The sequence below is a fragment of the Lycorma delicatula genome, chromosome 1, assembly GCF_047948215.1.
Source record: "Lycorma delicatula isolate Av1 chromosome 1, ASM4794821v1, whole genome shotgun sequence".
NCBI lineage: Eukaryota > Metazoa > Arthropoda > Insecta > Hemiptera > Fulgoridae > Lycorma > Lycorma delicatula.
Window position 1 is genome coordinate 261,698,035 of NC_134455.1, and position 13,649 is coordinate 261,711,683.

At 29.7% G+C, this 13,649-nt stretch overlaps 1 protein-coding gene across 3 annotated transcripts in view; it reads right to left on the reverse strand.

The window, feature by feature from the left end:
• Nucleotides 1–13,649, reverse strand: part of LOC142330998 (uncharacterized) — a 119,959-nt gene that overhangs the window by 51,930 nt on the left and 54,380 nt on the right. For all 3 annotated transcript variants that reach the window (XM_075376546.1, XM_075376539.1, XM_075376531.1), the window contains exons 5-8: nucleotides 13,043–13,200; nucleotides 9,247–9,318; nucleotides 4,071–4,156; nucleotides 915–1,066 (exon numbers count right to left, since the gene is read on the reverse strand). In XM_075376546.1, the coding sequence (XP_075232661.1) occupies nucleotides 915–1,066; nucleotides 4,071–4,156; nucleotides 9,247–9,318; nucleotides 13,043–13,200 (468 nt within the window). The remainder of the gene's footprint in view (nucleotides 1–914; nucleotides 1,067–4,070; nucleotides 4,157–9,246; nucleotides 9,319–13,042; nucleotides 13,201–13,649) is intronic.

Below are 13,649 nucleotides of genomic sequence, written 5' to 3' on the forward strand. Positions count from 1 at the left end.
TAACCAATAAAGTAAAAATTCTTTCGTTTACTTCAAACAGGAAATATAGAAAAACTTATCAAAATATATAACAACTTATGTACAATGGCAATAATTGAAACTATGACATAACAACCTATGTTCTATAACACTAACACTATGTTCTATAACCTAACAAAAATGATATGTAATTTAATGGGAATATTTCCCTCTGTAACATGCATCATTAAAACTAAATACATCAAAAATATTTTTTTTCAAATATCAAAACACAATTTTCAAAATGTCAGCCAAAATTATAATTATTAATAATAATAATTAACCTTACTATATAAAAATACACATGATATTGTAATTAATTTTTCTGCTCCCTTTCAAAAAAAAAAAATTAAGTTTTTTAACTGGTGTACTTATCTAGATAAATGTAACATTTTTCTACTATAGAAGAATAAGACCAACATGCACAACCACTGGTACATCATCTGCAGTGAAAGCGTTAATGAAACTGTCAAAAACTAACAGCTATCATTTTCCAAAATATGTCACTATTATTATCTAATGTCAATGTGTCAGTTATTAAAGACACATTGTGCCTTTATTTTAAAGAGATAAGTTATTTTGTTATTTTAAAGAGATATTACTCTTTTATCTAAAGATCAATCCTACTAGCAACTCGTAACAAAATATTTCTCATAACTACACATGATTTGCCTCAAATTATCCAACAAACAGAATTTAACTTGCCATTAAATTAAGATGGAGTAAAATATAATTTCAACACCAATTGCAGTAATGTAACCAAAATCTCACAATAACAATGTAGTACTGGTTAAAGAATGGCATATTAATAAAAATAATCCATATTTTAATGGCATATTAATAATAATAATAATAATAGTCTTGAGGAATCAAGACTAAAGATGCTAATTCATTACCTTTATCCTGTCTATGACCTCTTTAGGAAGAGAATCTCGAATGGTTTGGTGATTCATATTCAATTCTTCATCTACTTCTTTGCATGATGTATTCACAGCCTCAGATGCTTCAAACTGTTCAAGCAGTGTCTTCACATCACCTGCTTCTAACACTACAAAAGTGCAAAATAAAAATATTTTTAAAGATCCTGTACCTCATAGGATGAAACAAGTTGCGCAAAAAGAAAAACTGTTGTAGTAATAGCAAATCGTATCACAATACATTAAATTTTACAATATGTTTACTTGAAAAGGATAAATCCAAATCTATATTTATTGAATAGAGGAATCCAAGCAATTTTTTTTTTTTTAATTTGGTTTATACTTAAATGAAAGTTAAAATTACTTGCTTTTTTTAAGTTTAAAAAAAAACTGAATCTGATAAAAAAATAATTTAATGAAATAAAATTAATGTATTTATTAAATTAAATTTATTTAATATAAAAAATATGATTTTTTCCAAAATATTAATTTAGTTTCTATCATTATACAATCTAAGAGGTGTTGTAAGAAAGTAGAAGATGAAGAGATATCATGTGAGAAATGTAAAGCAAGGGCTGTCACAAATACAGTGTGTAAGAAGAAAGTAGAAAGTAAGACTCAGAAATATAGGGATATTGTGATAATGAGAACTGGATAAATGGAAAGAGATTGAAAGGATGACCAAGGAAAAGGTAAGCAGGCACAGTTAAGGATTATATAATAGTATGAAAGTAGAAGGATTATGGAGAAGTGTAGGACAGAATAGGATGGTAGTCTAAGACCCACTGTCTGTTCATGGATGTAATGTACAGGGAGGATGAAATAATAAAATGAGATGTGGGCTATGACCCAACACAGAATGATACTGGACAAGGGGAAAATAAAAGAAATCACCATAAAAAGGAAATTTTAGTAAATAATTTCATGAAACTTATAATTTCAATGTAGGTGCCTGAGTAATAAATTTAACATCAATAAAAAAAAATTCTTACTGTAACCATCACTTACTTTATTATCTACCACATTATATGGTAACTAACAACTGTCTAAGCGCTAACCTTCTAGTTTATTTATCTAACTCTGAGCTTAGAATTAATTATATTGTATAATTAATTCTAAGCTCAGAATCTTGATTATTATAATCAAGATCTAGATCTAATTAATTATTAAATAATCCAGAATTTAACAATTCTAAAGCAGTCCAAAAAACAAGTTAGAAACGGGTCTCTAAAAGTCAGATTCCATTTCTTATATAAAAATAAAAATCTCAAACAAATCAATAGGCATACTATAAATCTGAGAGTGATGTAATTCACAAAAATAAAAATATATAGCTTTTTAGACAAAACTATTCACACAGTTCATTAACAACTGTAAAAATGTAATCAGGGTGTATACTTGAAAAATATACTGTGCTGATTTACTGTGATACAGTGATTAGTCACAGAGATGTCTTCTAGAGAAAAACTGACAAATAAGTGAATCTGCGCATATGCATACCACTTTCATACACATAGCTGCTGTCATATCCATTGCTTCACTCAGTCAAGACTGATTAGGAAGTATTTTATAAGATATTAATGAAAGAACAAACCACAGAGATCATTTAATGTGAGCCTGAAATGAGGGTGTATAGGAAAATGAAATGATAGCTTACCTGGCCAAAAAAGGTACAGAAGCCTCACTGATCAGCCCAGAGATTATTTATGCAATATCCTTCAGCTATTTATGGCTAGTTGAATGTATAGGGAAAAAAAGAAAAATGTTTGGGTTTCAAGAAACCATCGTAGAATTACATAGTCAAAGATTTTATTTATCTCTCTACCAAGGGTGCTTTGTTGTATTTAGACCTAGATAAAAGGACCTCTTCATCTATCAATACAGTAACCAACTGGTCACAGGAAGTTGAGGAGACTATGTGGAATCCAACACACACTGCAAGAGGAAATAGAAGTGGCAAAACACATTGTTTTAGAATATCTAGTTTTCTTAAAAGAATAAAATTCTGTTTCTTCAGAAAGCTTAAAGAATACCTGCTTAAGTTACAGAATCCTAAAAACTGGTGGGATTCAGTAGAAGCTACCACCTGATTAAGCACATGGAGATACCACAAAAGATCTGATCACAGAATGGAGTGATGGTTACTGGTATTATCAAACCAAAGACAAGAAAAAATTCTTCTACAATGAGTTTGCAATATCCCTCTTACATCAAAAGAACTGTATGGTTGATTTCTTATGAATCTGTTTTTATATTTGTGAACATCCAATTTTCAGTAAGAATTTGAGAAGAGACTTCTCTTTCAAATGCTTACTGGGAGGGATAACCTTCCCAAATGAGAGGGGGATATTGGACTATTCTGATCAGTGGATTAAGAAAACAATAACTATATTAGGCCTTAAATTCTTCATAATTGAATGAAATAATATTTTTATTAATTAGTTTACTCTATTCTTCCTCAGTTAACCTTTTTACATGCAATCATTAACTTATGTTTTTCAAATGTTTCCTTTTTCAGTTTTTTTGTAAATAATTTAAGTCAGAATGTCAAAAAAAAATTATTATTGAAACTTTCAGAAGAATTAATATACATCAATGTTTACTGCATCTAAGCTCACTGTAAAAAAGGTATGGTTACCTGTAAAGTAAGGTACATGAAGTTTTACCTCTATGATAATTCTAAACTGGCCTTAAAATATTTAACTAGTAACTCTAAAAGTGGCTAACTGACTACTGCAAATTGCTTTGATTTTTTTTTTTATAATATAATTCCAACTACATAATTTATTTTTATTTAGTTAATATTACAAGAAATTTATGTACAATTAAGCTATCAAATTACAATTTATAACTTATACTATATGATTTTAGTTTTCACAGACTACTCTTATTGCAATTAACTTGCTTGTAAACACTAAAAAATAAGGTAATCATAATAATGTAACTATAATCTGCATTCTACTTATTTGAAAATGAAGAGACGAAAATTGTACTAAAATATTTTAAATAAAAAATTATGAATATTGTTATAAAATTTAATCTGATGGTCTACCAACTATTATATTGCGAAATAAATATACCTAAAATATTCTGTTTATAAAGGTAAAGTAAATATATAGAGGCATAATATAGTACCTGGCATTTTTTCCCCAATGGTTTCTATATCCACACATTCATCTTCATGCTCAACCTTGGTTATAATTTTTTCAAGCTGTTTCCCACTGAAAAAAAAAAACAACTACACTAACAAAAATTTTTTAAAAATGTACTTCTGCAACAATTAACAAGAAATATTTTCTTAACTGGTTTATAAGTGTAGTGATGATAAACAACAGATGAGCTTTCCTCAGAACTAATAGCAGTAAGACACCAATTTCTCACAGTGGGTAGAAGCCACTGCTAATTGATGTAAAGTATTTCATTTTTAACCTTTTACCCTCCAATTATGAAATCAAGTAGGGCCATCAGGTCTCCAATGTTTTGATCACTTAGTTCCCAGTCGGCTGTTAATTAAATTTATGGTTGGTTACCAGACGTATATGGTAAAATTGCTTATATCAAAAAAATTTTTTTTTTTTACAAAAACCATCATTTAATCAAAAAATAGGCCTTCATGTCAAATAAAAAGTTTTTTCAGTGTGATATTTCTTGAAACAATTTTCTGGTTGTAAACCTGGGTTTCTAAAACGTTCAGAGTAGGCCTACCTTGGGGTTCAACCATTTCATCATCACTACCTTTACTTTCACTGTAATTGTCAATAGCATTTTCTTGATCATGTGCTTCAAAATTATTAATCAGGATCTTCATCACTATTATCATTAAATTAATTTTCAATTTCAGAATTAGTTAAAAAAAACTACTAGAATGACTCATAGTTGCCATACAAACTCACAGAATACACCTCACTTTGAGAATGTAATTTAAACAATAAATGTTTGATTATATAAATATTCAATATCGGCCTATTATGTGGGTTTATGATCTTACAAACAGATGTCAGTTCATTTTTGGATCTCTGTGCATAACCGTGGTTAGTTTAAAAATGTCAAGCCATACTCAACTAAGGAGTGGTACCAGTAAATTACAATGTCAAACTGCATTTGGCAAGAGTGCAAAGGATTAAGATACAAGTATAAAAATATATTTATATACTTTCTATATTGCATATGACCAATCTTTCCAGTAAACAATAATTTTTAAAACTAATCAGTTTTTGTAAACTTATAACAAGTGGAAGAGAATTTATTTATTTCATTTTACTACAGAAGTATAGTGCTGTTAAATAAACAAACTCTTAAAGAAAAAAACTCTTAAACTCTAAACAGAGTTTAAGAGTTTTTTTCTAATAACTTTAAATGTACTAAATTGCTGACTAACTACATATATCACCATTTATTTTTGAAAATTTTTTATTCCTGAGAACATCTAATTATTGGAATGGAAGTTTCCATTAAAATTTCTACAAACCGGACCACAATAAAAAAGGATTTATCCCAAAAGCTACTACAGGCTCTATAATCATTTCACATGACGCATTCTAATTCTTCAGTATTGTAAGAAAACAAAACTCAATATACAATTTTTAAATTTCACTGTCTGAAATCATAGTAAAATAACCAGTAAACATTTGTAAAAACTACTCAGTAGTAAATGTAACTGTGTTCATTAAACAACAAATGCTGTAATTAAATACATATTAAAAAATGTTATAACTAATCAAAAAATTGACTTATTTCCTGAGCATAAAAATATTTACTTGAAACATCGTTTATTTCTTTTTCCTAATTTTAATTTTGATAAATGATTAATTTATACATAGATGACAAAGACATTTTTAAACAGCTGACTGATTAATTATTAGAGCAAAAAGCCAAGGCTTAGGATTAATAACATAAAAACAATCTGTAATATAAAATATAAATAAATTGCATGCATAAAATTCGCTTTTTACCAATAAGCAAATTAACACACATGTTGCCAATTTAGCTGTAACATTTTTGACAAGATTAAATTTTTTTAAATTTTTTTAAGTACTGACCTTTATTTTAAATAACCAGACAAAACCTTTAGTGGCTGTAGCACTTAGTCTAAGGTGATCAATAATTAATTAATAATAATTAATAATTATTATTAATAATAATAATAACTGAAGTTTTCCAAAATTTAGACTAAAAATTTTGAATAAACCTCTTATAATCTACTTTCCTTGGATGAGTCTCGGCCTAGGGGGTGGGGGTCACAGGTGTTTTAGTGAACGACCCTAAGATATTAGAATTAGCTGCAAATAAGGTTTTGCCAAATAAGCAGACCTATAAACAGCTGGTTTTTATAAATAAGCAGACAGAGGTAGCAGTGTTATCAAGATAAGGGAGGGATAGCTTTGCAGTGGAGCTGCTCCTTTTTAAATTCCTCATAATCCTTTGACATTACTATGACTGGCAAGTAAAAACTACCATTAAATTAGCTCTGCCAATGAAAAATTGGTCAATAGTCTAATAACGAAAGAGATTATTTCCAATGATGTTTTAAGATGGAGGATCCTAAGTTTACAAATGACAAGCGGCCAACAATCTCAAAGGCAAATGTGGAGTTTTCTTTATGTGTAAAGAGCGCAAGGACATAAGGATAGGTCTCTGAAGGGAACCAATGAATTCAGATGCTCCAAGATGGCAAACCCATCACTGGACTTACCTGCAACTGGGCCAATAACCAGTTCAGAGAATCAAATATTAAAAACCATCCAAAAAGAAGAAAGCCAGACTGGGAATTTGGTATCAAAATTAAATGAAATATTTAAGATTTTGGGATGTCAGAAAATCTACAGATATGTACTTGGAATGTACAATCTCTGGGTACTAAGGAAAAAGAACTAATACATTATGAATGAAAAACATGTTCACAAGCAATGATAACTATAAAGAAAAAGAAGCAAAGAGGTTCCTATGACACAGGTTATTCAGTGATTTACAGTATTGTAAACTTCGAAAGGAGAGCATCATCTGGTGTGGCTATTTATCTAAAATATGGAATGGAAGAAAAGAATTTGCTCATTTAATTGGATATCAGATAAGTCACAGGAAGATGCAAAATAGAAAGAGGATACTTATTATAATGTGTTTATGCAGCAGAAGGAAGGAAAGAGGAAACCAAAGTTTTTTGAACTACTGCAAGAAGTGTGATAAACAAGGATGGTAAAGAATTAAAAAATTTTAATTCACATAAGTTGAGAATAATGAATACATACCTTGAACACAGAAATATACACAAATATACCTAATCAGCAAGAGGAATCTAAAGTATATAGACTATTTTAAAGCAAATGAAAATACTTGAAATTTGTTACCACAAATATAAGTGACCATTACCTAGTGGCTAGTGATCATAACCTTCTGGCTGTAAGTTGAAGTTGCTGAACAGGTTGGTAAAAAATATTACGATCAGAGATAGATCCAATAATTAGTTACGGAAAGTATATCTTTTAAAGGATTATTCAATTAAATATCTATATCAAGATAAAATGAATTTATATAGCAAACCATATCAATTTAGTGAGGATACTGAAATAGAATAGAATAATTTAAAAAGTATAATCACTATGGCGGCTGATAAAGCTACTGGTCATACCAAAAGCATACTAGACATAGAAAGATTAAAATCTGGAATGAGAAAAAACCAAAATGATGTAAAGATGAAGAATCAATATTATACAACAAAATATCATGTTCTCATGCTGTTGTTCAAGTTGGGGAATAAGGATTCTCAATAAATTATTGCATAACGTCTAACAACTTGTTATTATTTGTTGCAGATTAGGTACCCCCGGTTCATCAAATCATTTGATGGTTTTGACACTGTACCTTTTTAAACAGGCTTATAATTATTAATCTTGAATTGAATAATTCACAAATTTCATTATACGACCTAACTCTCACCAAGTCCCCCTCATCGTTAAAAGTGTGACCCTCACTTGTTCAATAAGTGACATGTTGATAAAAGGTAACACAGAAAAAATTAATTCAGTAAAAAATAATTATAAAAAATGGTATAAAAGATGTAAATAATAAAAGTGGCATGCAAATGTGATAAAGGTAGACAAAATCAGTTGATAACAATAAATTCTCATAAGAAACTAACTATCAGTGTATTAATGAAACACTAAATGGAATAATGAAGTAAGCTTCATTTTTGCAACAAGGCTAAGAGACCATCAATGATCAGCTGATTAGCACAATTAGGTCACAATATTTTTATTTATTTACTAATTTAATTGGAACAAATACTATTTTATTTTAAAAAATTAAATTTTTGTAAAATAAATTTTAATTAGTCCAGTTTAATTTCTTTTTATTTAATTTTATTACTTTAACTTTCTAAGTTCAATAATTTTCAAAATCCAAATTTTATCCTTCCACCATTTTGGGTACAAAAATCATACAACTTTTTATTAATGCCATTTTTTTGTCTTGAAGAGAACTTAAAATGATGTATCACAAAAAGAATGTTACCATTAAAATATTTGAGTTACAACCACTGAGCCACCCCTTAAGAAGGGGCTGAAATTTTATTTCTTGTCAAAAGGTAAAGTAGTTGACTAATACTTTATCCTGAAAGTTAGAGTATTCTATCTGGAAGAGTTTTAAAGTTGTTGGGTTTCCATACTTTTGACTCCCTCTGTGTGTTTTCTTGAGTTTTTTCTTTAATTTAGAAAATTTTAATCTCAGCACAATTATGGAACTCACTTATAACAAAGAGATCCAAGAAACAATTGAGATAATATCAAGGGTTTGATTGTTTGTACCATCAAATTATACATATACAATTATGCAATCTTATAATGCTTTGTCTCCAGTTATTAAACCATTCAAACATGCCAAACTTTTTCAAAAATTAATTTAAATAGTACATTTTTAACAAAATGTTCCTGGAACATTTGTCCCTACAGGGAAAAAAAATACCACAGTAATGTTTATTATAATTGTTCATGGTTTTCTTATTTATAGTTGTCTGGTTGGTTTTAAAAATACATTTTTTAACTCTTTTCAATACCATATAAAATCTAACTTTAAAACAAATGTGAATATTATATATTTGTTATATATTTTTTTAAAGTCTCTTAATTCTTGTTTAAATATTAACGTTACTCAATTATGTTATATTTGTACAATGATAATGCTGAAGTAATGTAACGCAATATTATTTATTTAATCTACAAAATATCCATCTGTGAATTAGATTTAGTAAATTTTACTGTGGAAAATCTTAACAAGAGCGTTGATAAGTAGATTTGTAACATAAAATAACATAACTAACCAATTTTCATCAAAGTTTCCCTCCTCTGTATCACTGTTTATTTCTCCCTCTTCTTTTGTATCCTCTGTAACCCTATAAACAAATATAGGTTAATATTAAGAAGTACAACAAAACTCTACCTCTAGACATTTTATTTTAAAAAAATATAAATTTATTAAAAAAATATCTATTAAACCATAAACCTGTTAAAAATACGTATCTATAATTAAACATTAATAAAAACTTTTGAAATAAGTTAATTTTGAAATGGCATCTCTTAATAAAATTGGAAAAAATGAATGCAAAAGAAATCATACACTCACACCGATTTCCCAAGAATATTATTACCCATGGCTAGGCTTACCAGAGGTGAGGAGTGAAATGATTTCCACTGTCTTTTTTATAGACTGATATACTACAGGGTGTCCCATATAAAACGCAACCCAACCTTATATTGGTAGGTATTGAAATAATAAAAAGGCATGTGTAAATGTAAATGTAATTTTTTTTATTATTACCATCCATTACCTTACATTTAGAGTAAATGTTGGAAGTGGCCGCCATCTTCTTGAATACAAGCTTCAATTCTTTTTACAGCGTTTCTTGCAACTTTTTTCAAAGTTTGTGGCTGGATATTTAATACAGCTTGTTCAATATTGACTTTCAATTGTTCAAGTGTTTGTGGTTTGTTGCTGCAGGCTTTTTCTTTGAGGTAACCCCATAGAAAAAAATCCGCCGCAGTCAAATCTGGAGATCTTGGTGGCCACAAGCCTCGACCGATAACACGATTAACAAAGAATTCCTCGACGAAATCAGAAGTTGAACCTGCGTAGTGCGATGTCGCACAGTCATGTTGCAGCCAGCAGCGTCTGACTTCCTCTTCAAAGAGTGCGATGAACCGAAATAAAATATCCTGATATAGTTCTGCATTAATGGTGTACTCGAAAAAATAGGACCAATTATTTTCTTCCGCGATATCGCGCACCGCACGCCTGACTTCTGCGGGTGTAATTGTTTTTCGTGATAAACGTGGGGATTTTCAGCACTCCAAATTCTACTGTTTGTGTAGCCATCCAAATGAAACCGTGCTTCATCTGTGAAAAATAACAAATCCATAACATTAATTCCCTCACGCAGAAATCGACGGAACCATTGGCAATATTGTAGCCGTTTTTCTTTGTCGGGCTCAAGAAGTTGATGAACCGTTTGAATGCGATAAGGTCATAATTGTAATTGTTTGGTCGCCTGATGAACAGTTGATTTAGACAAATTAATTTCAGCAGACAAACATCTGATCGATTTATTTGGCGAGGCGAGTAATCGGTCTTTGATTTCAGTGACTGTATCTGTATTCAACACTGACACAGATCTTTTGTGTTCGTGGGTTATTAACAGAACCAGTCTCTCTAAATTTTGCAACTAACCTTAATACTGATGTTTTGTTAGGAGCTGGTTTATCTGGATACTTATGGCGAAACAAATCTTGCACTGCAACCACTGATTTCGTACTGAAGTACGACTCAACAATGAAAACACGTTCATCTAGCGAAAACACCATCTTGTCTCTAGCAATACACTGAACGTTATAATTGCATTGTTGTTACTATTGGTAGTGTTCTACTGCGTCGCCACGATGTTCAGATGTTGGAAGAGTCCATTTCAGTAACAAGTAAGGGGGCAAGCTTGACTTTTGAAATTTCATGGATGAGTGATTGATGGGTTGTGTTTTATATGGGACACCCTGTACTATATACAGATATTATACCTTCAACTTTTTATCTTAATAAAAAAAAAAAAAGAGTAAGAAAAACCAAACAAAATCTCATTTTTGGACTTCACTGATGTACATTTGTTAGGATAACTGGATAACTATCAACCCTTATTTTTTTTATAAACATACAAATACTAAGTGAACTAAAACAGAAGCACTTTCAAAATATAACAAGTGAAAAAATAATGAGATTTTAACAACAAAAAAAATTTAGTTTTCTATATTGAGATTGTTTCTTTCAGAGTAGTCCCTAGATATGCAACATACTTATGCCAGCATTTGACAAAGACTTAACTTAATGATTTCTCTTTATTTTATCTGTTATCACAGATCATTATCCTTTTAATTAGTGGGAACAAGAAAAAGTCACAGGGTGTCAGGTTTGGAGAATACGAAGCCTGCAGGCACCAGTATGGTATTAATTTTGATTAAGCAATCACTATTAATAAGTGATTGCTTAAGAAGTGTGTTGTGGTTGGAACATTATCATGGTAAAAAAACCAAGAATAGTTTACTCACATTTGTGATAGTTTTCTTCAGACTGCCTCACATAAACGTCATAGAACTGCTTAGTAATACTATTTTTGTTTATTGTACAACCCTATGGTAAGCATTCATAATGGATGCCAGCATTTTAATAAAAAAAAATGCTAATGAGAATATTCGATTGAACTTGGCATGGCTTTTCAGCCTTGGTTCTTCAGGAAGCTTTCAATGGGATGATTGGATCTTTGTTTCAAGCATCATAACTCAACACCTACATTTCATCACCTGTTATGACATGTCTGAGTAATTCTGAGTCATCAGGGATATCAGTTAACAATTTTTCTGAAATATTAATTTTTGGTGTCCAACAGTTTTGGAACAAATTTCACTGCTATGAGTTTTATAACCAAAATCTCAGTCAAAATTGTTTCACACAAAAAAAAATAAAATCACAAATCACAAATTAATAGTAATTCTGTGATTAATGATCACAATGTCCTTTATTTTGTTGATATTTTTATCATCTGTGGATGCATTAGAGGTCTAATACTGTTTTTGTTTTCATAAACAAAACCATCTTGAAACCATTGGTAACACTCCTAAATCCTTGCCAAAAACCTTCTCTAACGTCTTCACCACTTCGCTGCACTTTATTCTTTGTAACACAAAAATTAATGCAAATTCTTTATTCAGTTATTTTCAAACAAAATAAATAGCCACTTAATAAAGCAACTATAAAATAGACTGCCACTACTTAATTGCCAAATTTGAATTATGCATCTAATAAGGCTGATAATACTGATACACATTATTGACAGTGTTACATAGCTTGGAAAAAACAAACTCAATTGAAAAAAATGAGCAAAGTTAAAAAATTCTTATTTATTTATCACACTTTTTTTCTTCTATAGTTGTGATCAAATTTCTATAGTTGGCCTAAAGCAAAGCTCGATCATTCTCATACACAATTTATACTGCTAAAACTAAATTTTACCCTAACAGAAACGAAATAACTTTTTTATAATATCGTTCTAAAACATATTTAATTAAAAATTTATTTCAAAAAATCTTTTTTATTTATAATGCATTTAATACTGATTTTAAAACATTTTATTACTATGAAGTTTTCAATGTTTTCATTAAAATGTTTTAGATTGTTATTCTCAATTGGCCTGGCAGTTGATTTGTTTAGCATACTGGGTTCTAAATCAGCTGGTCTCAAGTCAATTCATTCCTGACAAAATCTGACATGTTTTTTTCCTACCATTTTATTTACCTAACTGGTCATTAAAAATAAAATAGGTTTAAAAACAACCAAAATTATAAAAACAATTAATTACTTTTTCAGTTATAACTTTTCAATTGGTCTTCTTAACCTAAAATGTTATGGCCAGTTTTATTCATCTTCTGGGAGAGAATGAATATTTTATAAATAATTTCATCGACTCCGCTAAGCAATTAATTTTTGCCTGTTCTGAAATTTTATTAATCTACATTACTCGTTTACGGTTGTAATTAAGGTAAGTAGCTTATACATGTTGAATATGTAATATGTATCACCTGGATATATCAGAGTTATTCTGTTGTACAACTTCCTCCTTCACAGAAACTGGACATTCCATTGGAAAGAGTTCATCAATGCTAACAGCAGGCTGAGAAGCTGGCAGAACTGAGAACAAATCTGGTATTTCTGGTCGTAACTTATCACCATCTAGTACCTATTTATTTACAATAAAGAGCATCAATTATTTAATTGTGCAAGGAGGATCTTGTGCCTCTTTACTTTAATGCTGGATGTTAAAATATACAGGTAATTCAGGAATAAGAGTGCGCATTTTGAGTATTGGAAATAAGTTGCCCTTCCTTTAGCCACAATGTGACATTTATTAATCTCGTGCAACAACTGGTTTAATAGAAAGTTCCAGCCAGCAACCAGCAGACACAACAAGCAGTACAACAAATTTAGATCAAAATGGTAAAGCTCATATCTCTCTTATATTTATAGTGCTTTGTAAAGGTCTGAGAATACCATGCTAAAAATCAAACTAAACAGCAGTGTTTCTGACCAAAACAGATTAACCAATTTCAGAACAACTGTTTCATCAATAGATAATTGTTGCACGTGTAATAAAGTAACTTTCTCATAGAAATTATTGTAAATATTTGT